The sequence below is a fragment of the Calonectris borealis genome, chromosome 4 (assembly GCF_964195595.1).
Source record: "Calonectris borealis chromosome 4, bCalBor7.hap1.2, whole genome shotgun sequence".
NCBI lineage: Eukaryota > Metazoa > Chordata > Aves > Procellariiformes > Procellariidae > Calonectris > Calonectris borealis.
The window spans coordinates 3708601-3733564 of NC_134315.1; the positions used below are offsets into that span (position 1 = coordinate 3708601).

The following is a 24964-nucleotide window of genomic DNA, read 5'->3' on the forward strand; positions in this document are numbered from 1 at the left end:
ACACTAAATAGAAACCTGCAAGATGGAAATGAAAGCGCGTGTTTAGTGGAAAGATTAACCTCTGCTAAAAAACCAATGAGCCAATGTTAGACTTGGACAAAAAAGGCCAAATTTACTTTCATGTAACTCGGCCCTGTTGCTGTCATCCTAGTATTTCTTTCAGAGGAAAAATGGGGTTTCTTACTGATTTGTCTGTTGAACACATGTGAAAGGTTGGTATTAGTTCTGTCTGCTTTCAGTAGGAAGATTTGGGCTTAGGTAGAGTGAAGTGAAAGAAGGAGGCTTGCCAAAGTTAATTATAATTATTCCTCACATTTTTTTAATGTCACTTATGAAGTACATTTAGGGGGGTCAATGCAGAATGTCTAGTCCTCCAGGTAATGTGATCTCTCAGTGGGTTATATAAAATGGAGCAAAACATTATTATTTTCATCAGGCTGTAGCCATGCCTAAAACCTTCAGATTTTCATCTGACAGTGAACTTCACCAGTATTTGATGCTTGGCTAAACACACGCTAGATTCAAGTTACTTTTGCATACTTCATGTTTAAAAATATGTCCATGAGCATTTAGAAAGCCCCAAGAGAAAAATCACTGTAGCCTGTAAATTATCAAGAATTGAATGGGGAGCAAAAATGGACATTTTTTTGTTTGAAAAGACTTTTGACACTCTCCTGGATCTCTGAACTGGAATCTGTGATGGGATAGCACAAAATCATTTCCATTTTAGAGAGGGGTAGTAGGAATTTCAAAGAAATCTCATTATGGAAGGAATTTAGCAACCTGTGGCAGAGAGGGGAATTCTTCTTGGACAAATGCAGGTGGAGATAATTCATCTGAACAACTTTTTCATATTACTGGATTGAAAACAGAACCAGAGCCAGCCAGGAAAAAAGGCAGGTGAGATGCGTGGAGCAAGATTAACAGCAACTAGGACTAGAAAAGAGAGAGGGAGTAAGTGAAAATACTGCAGTGAGCGGCATTATTTATGTAAATGGAACACCGCCAAACTGCATGCAGTGCTCGGTGATCATCCTGTCTCAAAGATGATAGGAAAATCTCCAGCAAAGGGAGGGTGTCAGAGGCAGGTAGACTCTGAAATGAGAAGAGAGTACAAAGATGAGAGCTACTTAGCTTTGAGATACAGCCGATAAGATAAAGGCTATAACAAGGTGCCAGTGGTTTAAAAATGCTTAATTTGGTAAATCTAGCCTTTCTTTTAAAGCAAGAGAAAGGGGGCAGCCAGTGACATGAGAGAACAACACATTAAAAGTTAATCTTCTTTACGCAACACATAATTAGCTTGTCGTTGCCACAGGATATCTTTATCGCTAGGAGACAGAAAAGGCTTTCACATTTATGGATTGTAAAAATGTCTACAGCTACTCTCTGCGATAAAAAAATATGTAAGGGACAGCTTAAGCCAAGAAGAGGACATCAGCCAACCTCTTAATTGCTGTTGCTGGGGAGGTGCTTTCTCTGTCTTCCTTCAAAGTGTGCTGGAATTTCTTGCAGGGGCAGCTCATGGTTTTGTTTGAGCTTCTTGTCCCAGCCTCTTTGGGGTGTCAGGTTGGACGATCCTTAGTGATTTAAGACAGTTGACTGTGGTTTCTTCTCTGCGCTGCATAGGAAAAGTGGGAATTAGGGTGAGCTACGTGATCTCCTGAAAATCTCCAGTTAAAAAACACTGTATGAAATACAGGTGCCCCGGTGGGTGGGCAGTCAGGAGCATGTGCAGCAGGCGTGTGGCTTTGGGGACCTTTTCCTCTGGCGTAAAGTGCAGTTTTTGTTTTCACATGCTGAGTCTGCCTGGTGCATTTCTGTTTTGTGTTTTGTTGAATCCACCACTTCCCCAGCATTTTGGTTTTTTTTCGCATTTTCACTAGAGTCTATTCCATCATTTTTTTTCATCTTGGCTGGCCAATACTTTCTTGCTTTAAATGGTGATGAAATGGGTGCTGGGGAGGAACAGTGGGAATTTGGTCTTCCGTTCTGAATCTGTTTTTTTGAGGAGGCAGGTTTTTTGAGAGGTTTTGTTAAAACGTCTTGAAGTTGTCCAGGATAAAAAGCCATCTTACAGATCACCAAGTCCTGAGGTCAGGCTCCTCCCTTGCCTCGTAGGAGCTCACAGACCCTTCTCCGAGTCTTGCAGCACCCTGCTGTTAGCAATCCCTCCATCAAGTCATCTCATCTCTCAGGCTGCATCTCCCCCTTTAGAAGAGGCTGAGATAGCAAAGGCTGTGACACGCTGTCCTGACTTGAAAAGAAAAAAAAAAAAACAAAACAACCAACAACCAGCAACCACATGATGGATGCAAAGCCTAATCAGGGATGGAGCACTGGCATTAACAGTGGAAAATGTAGTCCTGAATGAACGGGGCTAAATTTGTCACAGTTTCAAATGCCTGCCCTCCCCTGCAGCCGGCTCACTTCCCGTGCACTCACACACGGCCCTTCTTTTGCTGCAGCTGCTGCCGTGTGCCTGGGCTCGAGCGTATGCCTTCAGCTCTGCTTCTCCGTCTGTATCTCTCCAGCCCCAGTTATCTTGTCATCTGGGCACCAAATTCAAGTGAATGCAAAGTGCAGAGGGTCTCCTGCGCTTTGGGTATGTGAGTCACTGAAGCTGGAGCCCAGCAAGGCGAGGTCTCTCCTCTCTGTGCTGAATTTTCCTGGTGCGAAAGGCAAGGCACCCCATTACCTCCAGAGCTTTGCCTCGCTAGTTCATTTGGAAAGTCCTTACGCTTTTTCCAGGCACTTGTCCAATCTTTTTTGGCTGGCTTCTTCTACTTCAATACAAGTTTTGCTTCTTTTTGTTTGCAGTAGCCTGAATTTTTAATAGCTGTAGGGATGCCTCACAGAAGCCTTTATTTGGTTACGAGGAAGCCGAGCAGTAAGTCTGCTCAGTTCTTCATTTCTGTAGCAGAAAGTTCCCTATGAGAGGCTGTCTTAACCGAGAGTCTGTTGCACTGCATTGAAGTCAGTCAAGATCTATCACGACCTTGTGACCGAGGTGACCCGAATCCTCCTCCGTCATAGCCCCAGCAAACTGAGCGATGCCTGTAAGAAGGTCTCCAGTCCTGCAGAACAGCTACCTGGATTTCCAACCACGCGCTGCCAGGCGATGCATCGTGAGAAAGGGCATTGAGCCTGCCGTTGGCAGGACAGCTTTCCAGCCACTGTTGGTTTAAGACTGTCCTTCTTAGACCGTGTGCTGCGCGGGGCTGGCACTGCTCAGGGTCATCGTCGGTCCGTTTGGTCAGTCTCTCGGAGGAAGGGGGCACCAGCATTGGAAGGTTCCCCAGGGTGTGATGTCCATGCAACGTATTCATAATCTTCCCACCTTCTTCTCCACTCCTGCTAGGATAATTGGGGGAATCCTGGGGCTGGGGGAGGATTTTGGCCTCTGCCTGCTTATACCACGTCTGCATGACCGTGAAAGAAATGCGACAGGAGTGTGACCTTTGAGGGTAATGTCTACAGCGTCTCTGTGTGTGTATAACTGCTGGAAAACGTGAATAGGGACAGCCATCTCAGAGTTGCTCTTCTGTCCCTGCTAAATCCTCATTTCCCTCTCCGAAGAGGTATTTAAAACCAACTCCCAGGTATCTGTGAAGGGTGGGAAGGAGGTGGTGAGCTTGACAAGTTAAATGCAGGTGAAAAATCACACTGCTTTGCCTGCCCAAGAATTTCACAGTCCATCGGCCAGCCTGATTTAGAAAAAAGTGCCTATTTTTACTTAGGCTTTTCAGTAAGGATGTGGTCCCTAAAGACCTGCTTCACAGGAACCCTCCCTTTAACAATCAGCTAATTAATGGCCTTGTTATCTGTCAGCTTTCTCCTGCGTGCTGTGCAGCTTCTGTGGGAGGGATGCAGCCAAAGAATGACAAAGTTTTCCACCCTTCTCACCCCCACCCTGTGCTGGGCTTCGTGCCATTCCCAGTTAAGCTCCAGTGCCTTGCCTTGCGTTATCGTAGAAAGCAGGACCAAAGGGCCACCGAGAGTCACCGTTCCCTCCCTGCCCCTCTATTGCACTGACAGATGTCTGGCCTGGTAACAGCACGGACCTATCTCCGTCGGGGTTTTTTTACTGACCGGGGATTAAGTCACTGCAGTTTTTAAGCCAAGTGAGAAAAAGACAATGCTAGAGATCGTCACCGGCGCTGACAGGAAGGAGCGTGGTTTGGGATGTGCTTTCCTGACCTCCTTCATTGCTGAGAAACTTCTTTATTTAGATTTGTTCTTCCTAAGAGACTGCCTCTTCCTGTGGTGGAGGAGCATGTATGTAGTAAACACGTGTAAGTGGAAGCCTGGGGGTAACAGAGAGGACATCCCTGGTGGAACCCACATTCTCGCAAGACCCTGGTTGTGGGATGCCCCAAAAGCTGGTCAGGAAGACAGAAGATCGAAGCCGAAGTGGAGCCATTTTAGGGTTATGGCCATTCAGTTAACTCCTTTTAATTTCTGACCTTCAGCCCCATTTCCCCACAGGATTGTATGTAAACCCTCAGAATTAGGGAAGGAAATCTGCTTAGAATGAATAGTCGCTTGAGATGTTCTGCGTCTTTTTCTTCTGCTGATGGTTCTTGCAGACAGGCTTTTAGGGCTAGTTGTTCTGCCCGAACCCAGAGGAGCTTTAGAGTGAGAAATGATTAGGTCATTGTGCTGGGATGTGAGTTTGCCAGTGGTCGGAGCTGGGAGCTGATGGAGTCTGTCCTTTTTTTTTTTTTTTTTTTAATCTTCCTGCTTGTATCAGATCTGTGATAACAGAAAAGGGAGATGAGTCTGGACTGTATATGGTGTAGCTTTCCTTGCTGATCCGTTCGGATGCATGGGTATTCTGTAGGGTTAACAAGAAAATCAGCAGAATCTTTTGGGTCGTTCTTGATGCTACCTTTCACCAGCTCTTTGAAATAAAGCCCACCTGAACTCTCTCAGGAATCCTTCTGCCATTTCATCATGATGAAGTGATTGAAGGGGAATGTGTTTTCAAATCTCACAGATGCCTATTCCCCATGACTTCAGAGGTGGACCTGTAGGTATGATGATGCTTTCTGTTACTATGAGCAGTTTCCCACCTGGGGAAGCAAAGCCCGAGTAACTCCAACTCCAGACAGTACAATTCTGCTGCTACTTCATTAGAAACCTACCTTAAATGGGACTTCTAGTGAACCTTTTCCATAGTTTCTTATACAGGATGTGTTCACTGCATGTGTACATTAAAGAATACATGTTGAGCATCTTTTTGATTCTTTTATTATGACAATGTACCTCTTAATGTAGGATTTGCTGTTGTTTCTCCTTTGCTTCTTTCCTACAACAGCTTTGCCTTCTGTTGTTCATCAAATGGTTCAGCACCCCCAAGAAGAGAAAAGCAAAGAAATAACAGGGATTCTGAGAAAAAATAATAAATCCTGGTGGTGATTATACTTACCTGCTGTCTGATCGATGGGACGACATAGATAGGAAAGACTTTACTTGATGTTTACAGCACGGAGAACTGTGCATTTCTCCTCTTTTCTCTGTTGGGCAATGAAGAATACAATGGTTAATAAAAACATACCCATGGCTCACTTATCCTTTTGGCCAAATGGTAGCTGGGTTTTAACACAGCTTTGCTTGTCTTGTGAGTGTGTTATCTGCTCACAGTGTGCAATCGGCTTATGAAAGCTGAGCTGCATTATGCTGACACAAGGTCTATGCAGCTTGTACTTGCTAAAAGTGGCTTGGGCCTCAGAAATCAGTGGACCTGAGAACTGTGGGATGTTGAAACTGCCAAAGAGCTTTTGGCATTGGGGAACAGAGAAGGCACTATTTCCCTTCCTTTGTTGGAAGCCTTCATTTCACGTAGGGCATTGGTCTCCACCTTTCTTGTCTGGAAATCTCCTCGCAAAGGCTGTGTCCCAATCAGTCTCTGCAATTCTCTTCTGTCTGTGCCAATTCCACTCATTTTTCTTGTGATTACTACTTCTCTGGTTTTGTAGTTTATTCTCCCCTTTTTTCATTCTTGCACTCATTTTCTTCTTCAATTTCCTCCTCATCCCTTACTTGTCCTTAAGTATTCACCTTCCTCCATTCACTCACAGCCCTGCTCTCTCACTCATCCCACTGCCGTGCATTTTTCCTCACCACCTCCCATTCCTCATCATCCCTCAATTTTGCCTCCTCAAATTCACTTTATTCCTAAAACCCAAGAGAAAATCAAGCTTCTGGGGAGAATCGGAGTGGGAAGAAAGTAAACCATGGTGAATTAGCCATATCAGCAGAGAATGGGAAGCTCTAGGAGCCTGTGAAGGAGAGGCTGCCACAGTTCTGCCAGCTTCCTACCAGGCATTTACTTTTGAGTTGAAATGCTCAGTATGTCCAAATAATCTGTCTCCGAAAAAGGATCATAAGTTGTAATCAAACCATCTTTGACAGGAAAAACTCACCAAACAGGGATATTGCCTCTCTGCTTCTAAAAGTACTGTGCACCCCTGTGGCACGATATAAATGAGAAGGTGACTCATTCTGGACAAACAAGTCGTTAATGGGATGAGTTGCACTTCTGGGAGGCATCTGTTAGAAGCTTTCCTGTGTTAAAAGATTCCTCGGAGTTTTTCCATGGAAATGAAGGGCCATGATTCAACGGCAGGCTCTTCTGGCAATATTACAGACAGAAGTACTGATTACTCCAGACAGCCACAAGCAGATGGCCAAGGTGGATGCTTGTTTTCTGGCTTTTAAGTAGCTTGTATGGTAGAAAACTGGGCTTAAAAAAATGTCAGGAAGATCTCCTTCAAAGACGAACGATTTGTTAGAAGAGGATTTTTCTTGTGGGTCCTCCTCGGGCTGGCTACTGATAGGGGGGCTACTAAAGATGTCATTGTTTTCCATGGATCTATACCTGTCCTGTGCTTAACAAGTAAAACGTGTGTGCATACAAAATTCCTTTGCTAAGCCTGTGTTGGTTGCTTCTTATTTTTCAGGGGACAACAGAAAAGTAACTATGAAACTGAATTTCCCCACTCTGGTGGATTCCTGGGCGTTATTGCTAAATAATGGAGAGGGTGGAAGGGCTGGTTCCAGGTTAGAGCAGTCAAATGTATGGGCCCTGCAACCTGGGATTGCACCTGAGACACCGAGGTGGGAGAAGAGCTGGTGCTTTATTGTCAGATGCCAGGAAGCACGTGGGTCCCGCTGCTTGAGTTCACTCCCAGTAGACTTTGGATGGAGACTGGGGCCAAGTCAGGCTGTGACACTGCTCAGCAGAGCCAGAAATTACACATAACCAACCCAAACCTGTTCTGCAGAGGTGCTCTGCAGTCTGCACTTACTTGGCTTACCGATCCAGCTACAGCATCTGAACAGCGGGTTGAACAACAGGCTTTGGCTACTGAAAATGGCAGGACCGCCTCAGTTGGTGTTCTGCAGGTGATAGAATGGACACGCTCAAATTAAAAAATAACTTAATAGTAAGTTAATAGTAACTTAATGACTTAATAGTAACTAGACTGTTGCAGGTGAGTAAGGGTGGTTATCTTTGCCTGGAGGGAAGCGTTGCTTCCTGCCTTCTAACCAGCATAGCTGTGGGTGCGACTGGACATGGCGTTGCAGCAGAGGGCACCATAAACTGCCAAAGCTGATCTCTTGGCAAGAGAAGGTGATCTGAACGTGCTGGGTTTGGATGGAGGAAAAAGCATCCTGCTTGGGGCTTGGATCCTGCTGCGAATCACGTTGTCCATCTTTCTGTCCTGTCTCTGGCAGGTCTATAACCTGACTCAGGAGTTCTTCCAACGAGGTAAACCAGTCAATGCTGAGAGCCAGAACAGTGTGGGCGTCTTTACACGGGACGTAGTGCGCAAACGCGTCAAGGCCGATCCGGATGACACAGAGGCCGTCAAGAGGCTGAAACTAGCCATGATCCAGCAGTACCTTAAGGTGTGTGTGCACGTCATTGTTGTTTGTTCTATCTAAGAGCAGACAAATCTTGAACCTCAGAGACCTGGCTAAGCCTTGCCCATCACTGGGGAATTGCTTTCTGTGGTCTCTTGCAGCTGGGGCAGTTTGTGTTCATATTGACAATTTTTCCTCGTGAGGCGTATCTGAAAACAGTGGGCTGCAAGAAATAATGCCTTTTTTTTTTTCTTTCCTTACCTTCAACTTCCAGCTTTCAAATTAGAAGAGGATTTCCTAGGCCCTGTTAAATTTTCTAGTGTTTTAACATTTTCTTACTACCTGAAGCTACTCTATTGTCTTTTAGTTATGTCCTGTCTTGTGCCTTACCCCATGGTCCCACCTAAGTGTCTTTTACCTCCTTCTGCCTCTGTCCACATCTCAGAGACCAGAAGAAGTGTAACTTTGATAATAGTGATTTGCTGAAGAAATCCCTGGAAAGCATTTTGAAGGTAAAGCAATAAAATCAAAGGTAGATTGTATAAACCCATGTCCTAATCATCTTTCCTCACGGCTTCCCTAGTTCTTTTTATCTCCTTGGTGCCTCGGCCTAAATGAGATCTCTGTGGGATGAGGACTTAATGCTGCATTAAGCACTCCACAAGTAAAGTGTAACAGCCGTTCCTATTTCAATTATAATGACTTAAAGGCTTATAAAATGAGGCAGGGGAGGCAAGCAGCACTCTGTGATGTGGATAAGTGTATGGTATTCACTATTTAGAGGTGGGAAGCTGAAACAAAGAGAAATAAAGACCTAAAGAGTCTCACAGGAGATCTGTGATAAAGTTGAGATTTGAACCCAGGCGTCCTGAGCGCTGTTCTGATATCTCACTGTCCTAACCCAAGAGCTTGTATCATGGGGCATCTCCACAGCTGCCACGTAGAGACTAGTTATTTATTGTGTTATCCATGTAACATCACCCATGCAGACAATGTTAGTCATTTGGTATAGCTCTGGTTTTCCTGGTGGTTGCTTCTGTGGTTGCTACAGGTTGCCACAGCCGGAGACTTTTCCGCAAGTCTTGCAAATCCCCTCTCATGTGTAAATACCTGAGAACAACAAAGCTTCTGATGCTTAAGACTATCAGATCAGAGTGGTTGCTGAGAGAGTGGGGATTAACTGGTGTCTCAGGCAAAGTATAGTCTTGGTAGCTGTCTGTTTTTCTCCCTGGCATTTTTCCATCATGGTTGAAAGAATCGAATAGCCATCACTGTTTGTTATTTTCATAGTGTGGAGTGTCCTGTTGGAGCATCCAGGCAGGATGAGTGGCCTGTTGCATGACCCAGGGTGCAGGGTTTGTGTTGTGGGCCAGCAGAACTGACCGTGGGTGGGTGGTGGAGAGTGCTCGCTCAGCCATCACCCTAGCAGACTCAGAGGATGGGTCTTCTTCAAGACCTAGCTGCTGGCGACCTGGCCCAGCAGTTGTGCCTGCTCGGTCTTCACTGGAGTCATTGGGCAATGACCAGGAAGGGGCAACCACCTGAGTGTCAATACAGTCACAGGAGCAGCCTGTGAGCTACCTAGTACAACTTTGACTTGTTTGCATGGTGTCTTAGCCCAGCACAGAAATTCCTGCCCTGCCCCAGGATGCTCCACAGGGAGAGGGTCTGGGCTTGCCAGGCTTCTAAATGTAGTCATTAAAGTGTGGAAAAGCCTGGAAAATTGGCCAAAAGTGAGGCATGGAATTGTAATGTTCCCTTTGCCTAAAATGCTTAAAGAATTACAGTGTGCGAATCATTGTGACTCCGGTGATCTGAAGATTTTAAGATCGCTGTGTCCCATGCATCAGTATTATCATTAGAAGCTTATCACAAGACAGACCGAACATCCTGCCTTTGTTCCAGGGATTGTTGGAAGCTACGGCTATGCCTAATACTCCTGCAAACATTAACCAACAGGTCCCGAATCTAAAGCTTTGATAATCACGTCAAGTGAATCAAATGCAAGTGTCTCACATCTTGGCATTTCCCTTTTCTGTCTCCTTCAGTTCCTTCTGTGTTGGGTCCTCTCACCTCCTGCAGATCGTTAGCTTGCTGATTGCTGACTGTTTGACAGCATGTTGAAAGCTGCAGGCAGCAGAAATAGCTGCCAAAAGTTTTTCATGGCTCCTCATGGGAACATTTATTAACATTGGAAAGAGCATCCGATTAACATAGCTCCAACTTCTGTTGTAGGAGCACCAAGGAGCCAGTCCCTGGCCAGTGCAGTGGGTTTAAAATGATAGAAAACAGTCAGAACTGTAACCCAGAATCAGGCAGAAGCAGAGACATCATCTCTGAACTCTGGCTGATGCAACCATGGCCGATGCAACCAAAGCTGATGCAGCTTGTTACCATGACAAAATAGTTTCTCTGGTTGGAAGGAAGGCTAAGGATTGATTTTGTCAGATCCTGTGGCCAAACACTTCTTTACTAGCAAAAATAATGTGGTTTAAGTGTGGGGATTCAGGACTCCCAGCTCGTGCAGGTCCTCTGTGTCCTTGCAATGTTGTGCTGTGGCAAAGTGAGTTGCTTTGTGGCAATGTTGCTTTTGTGTTGCTTTTCCTTAGGTAGAGAGTTGTGAGAGCAGCTCCCACAGCATGGATGAAGTCTCGCTCAGTGAATTTGGGGAATGGACCGAAATCCCTGGGGCTCATCACATCATTCCTTGCGGTTTCATTAAAATCGTGGAGATTTTGGCCCGCTCCATTCCTGAGTCTGTCATTCAGCTCCGCAAGCCGGTCAAGTGCATCCACTGGAACCAGTCGGTCAGCAAGGAGATTGAGAGGGTGGCTGACCACAACAGTGACCTCCCCGAGGAGGACAAGGGCTCCGATGTCTTCGTAGAGTGCGAGGACTGTGAGTTCATCCCAGCTGACCATGTCATTGTGACTGTGTCCCTGGGAGTCTTGAAAAAACGCCACGAGAGCCTGTTTCATCCCCGCTTGCCCGAGGAGAAGGTGATGGCCATTGAGAAACTAGGAATCAATACAACTGACAAGATTTTCCTGGAGTTCGAAGAGCCTTTCTGGAGCTCTGAATGCAACAGCATCCAATTTGTCTGGGAAGACGAGGCAGAAAGTGAGAGCTTGACTTACCCTGAGGAGCTGTGGTACAAGAAGATCTGCAGCTTTGACGTGCTCTACCCACCAGAGAGGTACGGCCATGTCCTGAGTGGCTGGATCTGTGGAGAAGAGGCTTTGATTATGGAGAAGTGCGATGATGAAACTGTGGCAGAAACCTGCACCGAAATGCTACGTAAATTTACAGGTCAGCCATGCTCTGGTCCCTTTGGTGAGCGGAGAAGAGAGGGAGAGGGGCTGGGGTGTTGAATAACCACTCGGAAGGAAATGCACTAAAGTAATTTTTAGTTCTTTGGTATTTCATGTCCCTTTGAATGGGCTGTGTGTGGGCTTCCAGCATACCTCCTGCTTGGGTGTGCCTGAAAGCTATTTATACAGAGGGGCTGATAACCAGCTCAGGAAGTGGTGGGTAGAAGTGCTTGAGGATTCCACATCCTCTGCTTTATTTAATCACAGATAACTCTTTAGCAGCTGGAACTGTCAGACTCGGGGCTCCTGAGGACTGATCTCAGCTGTGGAAAGCAGCATAGCTCTTTTAGAGCTAGTGGAGTCGAACCTGTTTAGATCAGCTGAGATGAATCCCTGACTTCCATTTAACATGAATCTATGTGGAAATCTCTTTGACCTAAATTTCCAAGAATGCAGTGATGTTGAGAGTTTCCATTTCTGGGTGGTTCACCTAAACCTTCCTGGACTTCACAAGTTTCACGTGTACTGAGCACACATCACATTGAAGGCAGCAGTTGGAGCAAGACAGATCTTATGTGTATTATGCTGAGAAAATCCAAGATGAAATCACTAAAAGTAGTAATATTTGAACAAGCTGGGCCTTAGTTTGTCTGCAGTCACTCTAGAGCTTCCCAAGGAAAGGGCTTTTTGTGTCTATGGAGTTATTTGAGATCCTCTGATGGGAGACACTGTGTAAGTTCAAGCGTAAGGTAGTAACGCTGGAAGAGATAGTGATTGACTTATTGGCAGTATTGAGACAAGGATTTTGGATTTATACATAATTACAAGCAATTACAAGAGCAGTGTCCTCCAAAATTAGATGTATTTTATGCTATTCTAGAGATGGATCCTGTGATTAAGCTATTTATATCTGCCTGCTAGCTCGTGTTAGCCAAATCTCAAACTCCAGTGGATTTCCAGCCTTACCTCTTGTCCGTGGACCCCCAATTAACTGAAGAAATTTGCCTTCATGAGTGTAGCTTTCCCCTGTGCTTACAGACCATTTGCTACCAACAACGCGGAGATCTAGAGAAAGGGTGCGGGAAGCTGAGGACTACCTGGATAACTGGCTACTGCAGAGAAGTAGGATGAATCAGTGAATGCTGGACTCTGGGCAGCTTCTGCCTCCTGAGCTGTCTGTTTTCAGTGGTGTTGGCTATCCCTACGTTATTTTGCAACGTCAGTACATACTCGCCTTCTTTCCTCCTGACCTCAGCAGGCCAACTGCTGCCCTACGCAGGCGTAGCAAGAAGCTCTTCTCTTTAAGGCCAAGTTGTTCCAGTGCTGACGTCTCCCAGAGCGTATAAACAACCTTGTTTGTTGCAGCTCTTCTTGCTTAAGACCTCTTTTTTTTCTAAAACACCTCGATTCATCGAGGGAATTCGGCTCTTCGGGTCTTTCTTAGTTTGGCAGATGGGAGTATACTCTCCCTCTTCCTTCCTGGGCTCCTTCACTGTTGTTATTGTTTGCATGTGTTGGATGTTCCTCTCTTCCTCCCGGGATGGAAATATGTTGGCACTGGGTCATCGGTATGTGCTGCAGTTGCTGTTCCAGCTGATCCTGCACCTGGTCACTGTCCATCAGACTCTTCAGCAGCGTGAGCTCTGTCTCAGCCTTCTGCTAATCCTGGGTTATCTAACCCTGGAGAATTTCAGACTGAATTTACCAGGGCCTTGCCCTGCAATGAGCATTTTGCGCATAAGCTGAGAGGTCATCTCTCAGCTGCTCGAAACTGCGAGGAGAAAACCTGTCCTTGGGGTACCCGTTACACAACATGACCTCTTCCACTTTCTGCCCAAAAAACTTGTTAGTTTGTAGAAAACCTTTTCACAGATCTTCCAGGATGGCCTTGCTAAGTAGCTGTGTTTATCCTGTTATCCTTGCTCCCATTTTCCCGAGCAGCTTCACAGAAGCAGCACTATCTCAAGGCTTATCTGGACCAGGTGCACAGCTCTCCATGCACCTACCATGTTCTTCACTAATCTGTTTCATCAGGAGTGTGAGAGTGGGTTAGACCAGCTCGGAGGTGGTTGCAGGGGTACAAAGCAGCCTTCTGTCTGTGATCTAACTGTAGTCATTTCTGAAAATGACTGGTCTCCTCTGGTCCAATTAGCACCACTAAACCCAGCTTTTAAAGCGTTTCCCACCACTCGGCTTTGTGTAAGTGAGCTAACTGGGTTGGAAAACTAGTCTTCCTAGGATCCTAAGCTCAGTGGAAGGAAAGACTCTTCCATAAGGCAGTTCAGATCTTCCATACCTCACTTGGTGCTCTGTGACATCTTCTGAAGAAGCTTTTCTCTACTGAGTTTAGAGAGCGCCTTATATTCAGTAGTGAAAGTAGGTAGTATGAGTCTTTTAATGTTCACTTTGCCTTTTGTAGCTTTCACGTTCCGGGTATAAAATCCCCCACGTTCTTCTTCCTTATTCTTCTATTAAAGAATTAATGCATTAGCCAGGTGGGTTCCCATCTTCAGCTGTGTTTTCCCAGTCCATTGCTCATGGACGCCTTTGCTTTGGCTTCAGAGGGTGTTAGACCAATCCTATGTTAAATCTATTCTTTTAGACTCGGTGTTATTCCACACTGAGAATTTCTCTCTGAGAGGAGGTGATCTGCCTCTTGTGACCTTGAATTTCAGAAGCAGGTTAGTGTTGCGGATTATCTGGCTTTGCTGTGAAAAGCTCTGAGGATTGTTCTAACCTAAGAACCATTGACAATTACTGCTTTTCACAACTGGACGGCTGAAAAGCCGTGTCCTCTAAATCAGATTAAATGGGATGCCTTCGAACAATTAGAAGTCTTGCTCTGGTGTCTTTGTTGGCTAAGTTCCGAGTGTCAGAAGCCAGAAGGCAGTAATTGCAGACCTGCTCCCTTCTGGAGTCGCTGGTTTGTCAAGCTGCGGCTGGAGATGCCCTGAGTTGTTCTCCCTGTCCTCCAGCTATTTCTCTAAAGGGGAATGGGTCTCTTTTAGGTTCTGCATCATATCTGCCAGCCCCATGTGGATTCCTGGGATACCCTAATGTCTCTTTGGTGGCTGTAGACACTAATGTGTGGATAGCACCACGGATCTCTGTTGGCCTTGATGGGATCTTAGATACCCTGCTCTCAGGTGGGCAACTAAATTTGGGTGTCTTAATTTAGATCTGTGAGTTGATTTTATGATAATCCTGTGTCTCATAATCAGCCCCATAACCAATAAATCTATGTAGCCACACCTCCCAGTAGCGGAATAAAGACGGGATTGTTTGAGGCACATGGAGTTATCTTCTGTAGCTTCACAAGAAGGAATCTGGCATAAAAATATGTGCCCTCCTATTTTAGCGAAGGCTAAAGTCCTTTTTTAGCCATTTTATCTTTCTTTGGACAGTGGAAATGTAGAAGTTTCCACATCTGTATTAATTGTTACTTTTACCTGTAGGCAAAGGCACATGTTTACCTATCTATTTAAGAGCAAATTGAGAAAGTCCAATTAAATATGTTCCTTGAATGAGTCTCTGTAGTTTCTGTCTTGCAAACAACAGTTCAGGATCAGAGCTTGTGTTACGTGCTTGTCGTGGTTTAACCTGGCAGCAGCCAAATACCACGCAGCCGCTCGCTCACCCCCCCCGCCGGGTGGGATGGGGGAGAGAATCAGAAGGGTAAAAGTGAGAAAAACTCGTGGGTTGAGATAAAGACAGTTTAATAGGGAAAGCAAAAGCCGCGCACACAAGCAAAGCAAAACAAGGAATTCATTCACCACTTCCCATCGGCAGGCAGGTGTTCAGCCATCGCCAGGAAAGCAGGGCTCCATCACGCATAACGGTTACTTGGGAAGACACACACCATCACTCCGAACGCCCCCCCTCCTTCTTCTTCACCCAGCCTTATATGCTGAGCATGATGTCATATGGTATGGAATAGCCTATTGGCCAGCTGGGCCAGCCGTCCTGGCCACGCTCCCTCCCAGCCCCCTGCACATCTGGCAGGGCATGGGAAGATGAAAAGTCCTTGACTAGCGTAAACAATACCTAGCAACAACCAAAACATCAGCGTCTCATCAACATTATTCTCACACTACATCCAAAACACAGCACTATACCAGTTAATAGGAAGAAAATCAACTCCATCCCAGCCAAAACCAGGACAGTGCTCCCGTGTGACCTTCAACCAAGCTCCTCCTTTCTCTGTGCAGCAGAAATGAAGGTCACCTGATTTTTCTCTTAGAAACAGCTCCTCACATTAAAAGGTGCATTAAAATGCAGAAGCGCAGGGGCACAGTAGTTGCACAATGGACACTTGCATCATGCTCATGCAGTCTTGATGTGTTGAGGAACCTTAAAGGAGCTCAGGAGAGCTGGTACGTCTGCACCACACAACATGGTGCTGGGGAAGGAGACTGCTTGGGTTCTGGGAGCTGTACAGCTGCGTTTTAATGTACCAAGGCTCCTTAGCCCTGCTCCACGCTGGCAGCTGGCTCAGGCATCTCTGCGTGATGCCACATGCTTCATGTTGCTGTGCTGCAGCTTCCCTTGTGATGAAGTTGCTACGTGAAGAATAATTCCCCGGTGGGAAGGCTGCTGTTTACCTGCTTGTATACACCCACGGGAAACACTAGAGAGAGACAGAGCTTTTACCAGTCTTAACGATTGCGCTATTAAATATTGCTGGATTTATACAATTGTTGATTGGGCTTATGACTCCACAAACCCTTTCGCTAACAAATTTCAGTCTTTTAGCAGATCTGTCACCTTATCTGCAGGCTGACAAGCCCTCATCTGGTTGCTTGTAACACTGTGTGTTCCTAATGTTAATCATCTTTTTATCAACATCCTGTTGACTCCTGTATTGAAAATCTTCTGGGTACCTTGACAGTGGAACATGAGAACATGCACCAACTACAGAAGAGGCACCACCAGCCCACTGCAGAGACTTCTTTCATTTGAAAATACATGATGTGATTGTTTTTTGTAATGCAATGTGATGGATGACTCCTTTGGCCCTGTTTGGTGTTGTGTTGTCTAACAGCTTTTATGGTGTGTTCTCCTGGGCTTTCCCACAGCCCTTAAAAATAAAACGTGATAACTTATTTCCTTGACGCATCTGAGAGCTCCCTGTTCTCAGACTCCCTTGGGCTTTGCACTTCCATCCCAGGCATTCCTGCTTTGAAGATTCTTGGAGGAGCATATTTTAGAGGCTTTGTTATGCTAAGTTGTTACTCCTGAAACAACATTCAGTTGTAGGATGTATTTTGTTTGTAGGGTATATTTATTTGCTGGTCTGTGCCATATTTTGATCTGGGGGTTAGCGGTTAGCAAGTGTTCACAGGGTACTCTGGCAAGCCATCCAGGTGCTTTGCTGTGTTTCAACCTTGTATTTCATAGTTCTGGTTGACACACGGTTCTGCTAAAAGTGGTAGCTGAACCAGGGAAGTAACCTGCTCCTGATTTTAAGGAATTGAAGGCACGACTAAATAATTGTTTAGTAGAACTGTAATGTAGTACCGAACTAGTCTTTACGGTTGGATGTCTCCCTCTCTAAACCCTGATGAAGAAAGTGGGGGAATTTGGATCGTCTTCATAGCAGGCTAAGCATGCTGAAATGTTACAGAGTCAGGGTCTGAAGCAGGCACAGGAACCGTGTAAGACACAAACGTGTCCCCATTACTCTTGCTTCTTGTGCTGACAGTCTCTTAGACTCAACCCAAGTAGCTGAACCTTGCCTGGACATGTGAGGTTGCCTCAAGGGTGGGTTTCAGCTCTCCTGCAGAGAGAATTTATCTTCATTGCAATTCTCCATGTCCCATCTCCCCATTCCTCTCCTGTCAAGCCAGATATGATCACGGGACGCCAGCAAAATCTCGGTCAATGACACTGAGGTGGTCTCAAACCAGCCTAGCAAGAGGGTCTCCAAAGTATGACCCTCCCTGTCTCAGTTCTACCTGAGGCTCTTGAGCCACCAGCTGGTGGGCTGCCTTGGCTACAGTCCTGGACCCCATGTGCTCTTTGGGATGGGGACAGTGGCTGATGATGGCCCTATCATTGGTGCACTCAAGTGCCCCTCACCTCTAGGTCCTACATCCTCTTAGCAGTGGAAATCTTACAGCAATCTAGAAATCCTACTTCCAGCCTGAAAAGCCTTCTTTCCATACCACGTGCATCCCACAAAATGGGTCTGTTGGATTTTAGGTTCATTTTGGGGGCAACTGGGTAGCAGTTGGAGTGAGTAATACAGGTTTTGAGAACTTTCTGATAGGTTTTCCTATGCCCCCACATAATGAGGATTTGCCTTCTAACATCCTTACCTCCGTTCCTCTTTGGAGGCACACCTCTCTCACAAGACTACCTAAACATCCAGTTTAGACTGGGCACCCAATTACATACCTAAAATGAGATGAGATCAATCATATGCTTGATCACTACCGGGCTCCCCATGGCAAATGAGACCAGGAGATTCTCTGTATTTTCAACCAGGCTGTGTCCAGGGTTCCCTGAAGCTCCCCAATCTTTTAGAAACATAAACATTTTAGCGATCTTTCCCAAAATGGAAGATTCAACTGAGATTAAAAGGGCTGCTATTTCTGTTATATAGATACTTCCAACTCAGTAATAGAAGAGAGATCTGTTTTAGGGCCTCTCTCCTGTAGCCCACAGGCTCTGCTAGGATGTGTTTTCAATAAATCAGACTGAATACACGGCACTCCACACCTTGTCATATTTTCTCTCAGACACGGTCTTACTTTTTGTCTTCTTCTGCTTTCCACCCAGGGAATCCAAACATTCCGAAACCTCGCCGGATCCTGCGGTCCTCCTGGGGCAGCAATCCCAACTTCCGTGGATCCTACTCTTACACCCAAGTTGGGTCTAGTGGGGCTGATGTAGAGAAACTCGCTAAACCACTGCCTTATGCTGAAAGCTCCAAAACTGCTGTAAGTATGGCCCAAATCGGTTCTGTGGCAAGAAGACTAACATGATGCCGGGCAGCGGGTTTCCTGGGGGAGGTTGAAAAAGACAGGTTGGGCCTTCAGTAGTGTGTTTTCCAGTTTTTTTATACATACCGCTCTGGTCAAATAACGTATGTAGGATTTTACCTCTGATGTTTGGAATCCCAACATCTGAGGGATTTGCACATCTCCCTCTGAAATTATCAAGGGCTGGGCATCTGCGTGGCTTTTGGAATTCTGATCTCTGTGTTTAAAGACCATTAGCCTTATTGGCCAGTTCAAGATTCCCTAGGAAAGCACATTATTCTGTTTTAAAGCATAGTCTGAATACGGAGCATTAAATGCAACGACCCCAGCTAATGGCTAGGTCTGAATGTGTCAGAGGTGCGTATTAGGAAATCTTTCTGTGTTGGCAACAGAGGATGAGGGAGGCCCAGTCCTTGGCTGGGGGACTTGTGCATTGACAAGGGACAAAGAGTTTGCTCCTCAGACACTGCCTTTGCTTTTTGAATATAGCATGGAGAACAAGAGCACACGTGGAGATAGTTACCACAGCTCAGCTGACGAGCAGTAACATATTAAGCCAAACTCATCCCGTCATTCAGGGTTATATGTCCAACTCTAAAGACAATGGTTGATGAAAATGCAGCCTCCAAGCACCTGCCCAGTCCATCTCCTCCATCCAGAGCCTGACCCCACCGTGTAATTTTGTTCAGCACAGAAATCTATTAAAAAAGATCGCGGGAACTTTAGGAATCTTTCTGTGTAGTTCCCGGGGAAGAGAGATAGCTGAAATTCCTGCCTCAGAACTGACTTGGCAGCAATTTTAGCAAGCACCTAACTATTGATGTAAGAGATCAGACACTGTGTCTCAGCCTGTGGGTTTTGAGACATGACTATTTTTCCTTCTGAAATTGCTGTCCAGAAAAAAATAATCCTTAATGCCTAAGAGGCTAAAGTTTAATTTAGGAAAGCAAAGGGAGGAGTCGCAGAGAAGTAGGGTGCTCTGCAACTCGTGCGGATTTGTTTGAGGTTACTGGAGCTAGTATCTGGCTCTGTGGTGGTGCCTGAGTCCCGCAAACAGCTCCGTGCAGGCACAGCACCGAGGACAAGCTTGACGTTGAGATGTGCTGTGCCTGTCCCCGTGGTGCACCACGCTGGGATTTCGAGAACCAGCACTCTAAAAACACTGGTGTCACCTCATGGGGATGTGGGAGGGCACAGAAAGTTTTGTCTCCTTTTAGCCTTGCGTCTGCTTTCCAGTAAGCGCTGCTGAGCTTCTCCGCTTTTCTTATTCCCTCCAGCCGATGCAGGTGATGTTTTCAGGGGAGGCCACTCACAGGAAGTATTATTCCACTACCCACGGTGCTGTGCTTTCTGGGCAGAGAGAGGCCGCTCACCTCATTGAGATGTACCAGGACCTCCTGCAGTGCCAGAGCTGAAAGGCCCCATGTTTGCAAACACCACCAACTCCCAAATCCTTGTTCAGGTGTGTGGAGGGGTTCTTTTTTTAATTTCAGTTCACAGTAGAACAGCCTTTATCTTTTTCTATTAAAAAAAAAAAGCCCTAACTGTTTAAAAAGTTAGTTACCAATAGCTTCATTTCCGTGTGCTGTATTGTTAACAGGGAAGGGTGCTCCTTTTGTCTGGTAAACTATTTCTTTGTCATTTTAATTCTAACTTCACTCTTGGTGCCTATCATATTTTTTTTTTCTTTCTGTATTGTAAGTGCCTTCTATACTAAAATAAATGTTGTAATAAAAAGACTGAGTGCTTTGGTACTTCCTGGACACTTCACTCAGTAACTTTCAACTCTTTTATTCAACGTTATAAAAATACGGTTTTTCTCCCTTCCTACAAAATTTGGAGTAGGAGGATCTTGAGATAGATCTGGATACTCAATGTACCGGTTGATCTTACTGTTTGTTCAAAGAATTGTGCCTTAAAGACACAGTCATTGCCTTGTACAGATTAGCACAGAAATCGCTCTGTATCACTATATATTTAACTCCGTGTGTCAGCTTGTGTGGGCCTTTGTGCTTCAGGAAACCTGCCTATAATTTTGTGGGGGAATATGTCTTCCCTCTGGGTTCACTCAGCCAGTCTGTGGGAAGTTAGCAAAGGAATCGCAGCGCTGCAAAGCGCAGAGACAAACAGCGTTGACGAAAGCAGCATTGGAGACACATTTGGTCTGGAATAATATCTTGGTTTTGAAGGGAATGCCCCAGGCATTCCCACTTCTCAAAAATTGATTTGGTTCACAAAGTGGTTTTGAGGTGTACAAGTTAGGCTTCTTTCTAAGGAAACTAAACCAGAAGCGTTTCTCCAGGAGCTCCCCAGGTATGGTGCAGCCTGTAAAGAAAACATCAAAGTCTAACCTATCACTTGTCCGTCAAAAATTCTTGAACCATGTTGTGGAAGGAGCGTTCGTACCTGTGCATACCTGTTCATACCAGACTAAAGTGCAAAGTAAAACCCCCAAACTATCTTGGTAATGCAGATACAGCAGGAGCGTAGTCTGTGGCTGTAATTGGGGCAACTAATCCAAGTGGAAAACACCATGCAAACTTAGGTGGGAGTGGGGCAAGAAGCAGAATGATGAGAAGCAGCATTCTTGAACTACCTCTGTGATGAAACTCCATCTTTTGTTGGATAGCAATACCCAAAACAGGTGAGGTTTTCAACCCCCACCCCCAGAGAAGAAGGTCCAAAAGTCTGAATGACAACATTGATGTTGAAGAGTTTTCTCAGGGGGATCAAGGCCATTCCCACTAATAATGAATTTTGAAGGAATGTAAAAACTTGTCTTAGTCATGTTACATCTGGATTAAAAATATATTTTCCATGGAGTCTACATGTAGTAGCTGACATGGGCTTCAATTAAAACATCTTAAATGCAATTATCCCAGATTTATGCTTAGCCCAAACACAAACTGGGCAGCCCTGGGTTATCTCTGAAGAGTTGAGACCTTAGGATGCAGCTTGGAAAGCTTAATTTTCCCAATGGTGCATCTCACACTAAAATGACTTTTACTTTGTCTGAGAGGAGGTGGCACCCCAGAACCTCTGCGATACAGTGAGTATCCCCACGTCCCTTCCTTTATTGGCCCAGATTGGGCCCAGTTGTCTATAAATGTGCTTGGTTTATCAACAAGTTTCATTCTCATGTTAAACTATTTCTGCAATAAAGCAAGAGGCTGGGAGACGCTGTTTTAGGCGGCTGCCAGACCAGCCAGGGTTTGAAGGTTGATTGAATAGATGTCCTTCCTTCCTTTGCTTGAGTGGAAGCAGTTTCTCCTCCGTGTTTTGGGCAGAGAGGCCAGTGCTGCTGAACGACAAGAACACCAGTGCCAAGGGTAAGGAATGGCTGGCAAGGTTTGTTATGAGCCTGCCAGCTCCTCTTTGTGTGATCTGGAGAGGACATCTTCATCTGAAGAGCACCTCTGGCCGTGACACCTCTTGCAGTGACCGAGTAGAACTGCTTGAAAATTCATTCAAATGCGCTTGAAAAAATGGCTACAAATAAAATTGATGAAAAGGGGGAATTTAACAAGAAAAAGCTTTGAAAATTAACTTGGGGTGAATGAATAAAGATAATGCAACAAGCCTGTCCTAATGTGCACCACTTAAACCTTTGGGAAGGCATCCAAGATAAAAGTTCCCTTCTGGGTGGAGAGACAAACTGGTTCTCAGTGGAGCCTTAAGGTAATCCCCTATAGCGGTCTGTATGGAAATAAACAATTCTCATTACACAGTGTCAGAAATACGTCACATAAATGGTGCTTTGTATGGAAGAATCTCTCAGAACTGGGGTTTCCCTATTCCAGCGATGGAATCTGGACCCAAGAGGTTTGGTTAGTGCAAAGCTAACAGGCCTGTGGCAAGTGAGGAGCCGCCGCGTGCCGTATTCAAGCTGCCCCTCAGCTTAGTGCGAGACTTCTCCATCGACCCAAACAGGCTTCCTGGAAAGAAACTTGTTTATTTTTAAAATGGGTTCTAGTTTTAGTCACTGAAGCGTGTGTGTGTGTGTTTGTGTGCACGGTTTGTTTCCCTCAAAGAGTTCTCTGATTGTGTAGGCACGTATTGGCTAGGACATACGTTTCTTCGATAAACCGTAATGGCAGCCACGCCAACTTCCAGCGTGTCCTGAAGGGGAGTTGGGTGCGGAGTCAGGAAACGTGCAGGCTTCACAGATCGTCAGGGTTCGGGATCTCCTGAACTGTGTGGGTTTAGAGAGAAGCTTTGGAGAACTCATTCTGGCTTTGAGCCTTTACCCACTTCAGCAGTGCCCGGTGCCGCTGCAGCAAACGCAGAACGTGTATGTACGTGCGTCTTCTGCAGGGGCAGGGACCTTGTGAGCCGTGGTGCGTCGGGGCCAACAGCTCGCTTCTGAGCGTGGGGCTTCATGCTTTGGTGTCACCGGGGCTGACGCTTGAATCCTCAAAGGACGCTTTCTCTAGGAGGCTTTGTAGCATGAGGGTTTGAAGCTCAGCTTTTTGCTTTTGGAGCCTCCCTTCAGGCAAATGGCTGTCCTCCCTGCGGGGGTGGGTGTTTAACCCAAAGGCTGGCTCTGCTCTTCCCCTGGGTTAACAGCTTCCATGAGGACTTGTATGCAATGTGCCCCCTTGTTAATGAGTCCGTTTGTTGACCTACGCTTTAATTGCATGTCCTCCAGCTTAACAGGAGCACTCTCCCCCAATCTAAGCAGCCCCCGGACTGTGCAGATGTGTGTCAGTAGGCACAGATGTTAGTAACTAGCAAGGTTTTGTCTTGGCCTTGTGAAAGGTGCCTTCTGGAACGAGAAAAAACCAGTTTTTTTCCTTAGAGATATAAATCCTGCTCTTTTTTAAAGTCAAATGAACAAAATGTAGACATCAGCATAGCTTTAAAATGTCTAAACGGTGTTTTTCCAGAAATAAAAAAGTTTTCAGGATGAAGAAGACGCATGTTTAGCTGTTGCCTTATCTCTCTGCATTTCGTTAATCCATCTGGCTGGCTGCTGGCCAAGGGTTCACGCAAGATGGGAAGAATGTGTCTGTTTTGGCATCTGCTGTCCCACGTGCAGCGTGCGTACTCTCTTTGTGCTTTTCTACGAAGCATCTGGGGTGGGAGTCACGTTGCTTCACTGCAGCTATTGAGAAGTAGGATGTCCAGTTGATAAATGAATTACAGAGGTTCCTTCTAGAGATAACAAAGAGAGAGAGGGAGGGGGAAAACCTCTCCAGAGGGTGAGTCGGTGCATCCCAAGATAGATGTCTGGAGAGGAGGCACCATCTTTGCGCGACTCTCTCCAACCTCAGCTCAGTTGTGCTGATTCTCTGCTGTTGTGTGGAGGTGGGATGCCTTCCTGGCTGCTGGAAAGCTGGAAAGGACTGCGGTACCTTGACTTTATTATGTTTTTCTCTCATTTTATCTCGGAAGCAAAGCCCTTTTCATGATGTTACTGAGTTGAGAGAGAGTTGTTGCTGTGGGAAGAGAGCGCAACGCACTTGAGTTGAAGAGAAGAAAAGATAAAAAATCTGTCCAGCTTCAATCACTCGGCTTTTGCCACAACTTAACCTCAAGGAGCCAGAGTTGATTTCCCAGCAGCCAGATCTGTTGCAAAGTGGAAGCAGAGGAGAAAACCAAATCCTTTGGGCTTATGAGGCTATGACCCAGGAGAAGCCAAAAGATTGCTTTCTCCTGTGGCTTCTTTATCATGGGATATCCAAGAAAAGCTGCTATGCTGGTAATCAGGGTTTCAAAGCTCCTCCTTCTGCTTTGTGCAGGCAATATGACGACGGTGTCTGGTTTTGCTAAATAGGGATCTATGTCAGCGCTCACTCAATTGATACGTGTCAAGACACATTCAGAATCGAATGTCCCAGGACCCTGGCTTTTAATAAAGGGTCTTCTCTCCACGGCTTGTTTCTCTGTGTGCCGTTCAGCCTTAGGTCCTGGTGTACACCCCAAGAGCAAGAGGTGTTGTCCTGCTCTTGCCACCCAGTTCCACGGACCTATCTTTGCCTGGAGAGGTTGAGCATTTCTCAGCGAAACCCAAAGTGTTCCTCCTGCCAGTGCAACGTGCTGCGGTGTTGCCATCCCTTCTGCAACCCAGCAGGACTTGCAGCGCCAACAACTGCTGGGCACAAACAGCTGGACGTGCAAACAGACAGCTCCCGATGAAGAGGGGTGTGCAGGCAGCAGTTTGGGAACCCTCAAGGGGATGGGAAGGCTGGTCCTGCAGCAGGTCTGGGCACCATTCCCCGTTTTGCTTTGTCTAAGAACTGGAAACCTGTGCATGGGCAGGTCGGTGAAGGAGGAGAGGTGAGGGGCAGCACTGAAGGGTGGACTGAAGCTTCACGCCTCCTGGTCTGGTGGTGGTTTTCATGCTCCCTTCATACGGGGGCTTCAAATTAATGTCTCCCTTCCCCACCAGAAAAACCTTGCAGAGCAATCCCACTTCACCCCTTCACTCCTCTGCCTCCGTCACCAGCAATCCAGCCTTTAAAATGAGGCTCGTGTTTCTCTCAGAGGCACTAAATTTAGCAATTGTTTACTAAGAGGTACTTAAAATTAGCAGCGAAGGCCACCGTGAGCACGTGATGAGGAGAGGTGGTATCACCACGGGGCTCTGTGACCACTTGTGTGGCCCCCCCACCCTGGTCTCCCTTCTCCAAAAGCTGCAGCATCCTCTCTCCAGCTGTGTCCACCAGGAACTCATCAGTAGGATGAAGGTTGGTAGAAAGCAGACACAGGTGCTGTGACAGTAAAAGGCACCTAATTACCCAGAAGTAATTAGATCTCCTCCTGGCCAGCTGGGTTGGGAAAGCCATAGGTCAGAAA

General features: G+C 46.1%; 1 protein-coding gene across 2 annotated transcripts in view; it reads left to right on the top strand.

The window, feature by feature from the left end:
* Window positions 1-19908, top strand: part of SMOX (spermine oxidase) — a 56210-nt gene extending 36302 nt beyond the window's left edge. Inside the window, exons 4-7 of one of the 2 annotated variants that reach the window (XM_075148427.1) lie at window positions 7744-7917; window positions 10482-11181; window positions 17964-18124; window positions 19444-19908. In XM_075148427.1, coding sequence (XP_075004528.1) covers window positions 7744-7917; window positions 10482-11181; window positions 17964-18124; window positions 19444-19581 — 1173 coding nt within the window. In that variant the 3' untranslated portion in view covers window positions 19582-19908. The remainder of the gene's footprint in view (window positions 1-7743; window positions 7918-10481; window positions 11182-17963; window positions 18125-19443) is intronic. The other variant, XM_075148428.1, reaches the window with a different exon arrangement.
* The last annotated feature ends 5056 nt before the right edge of the window (window positions 19909-24964 follow it).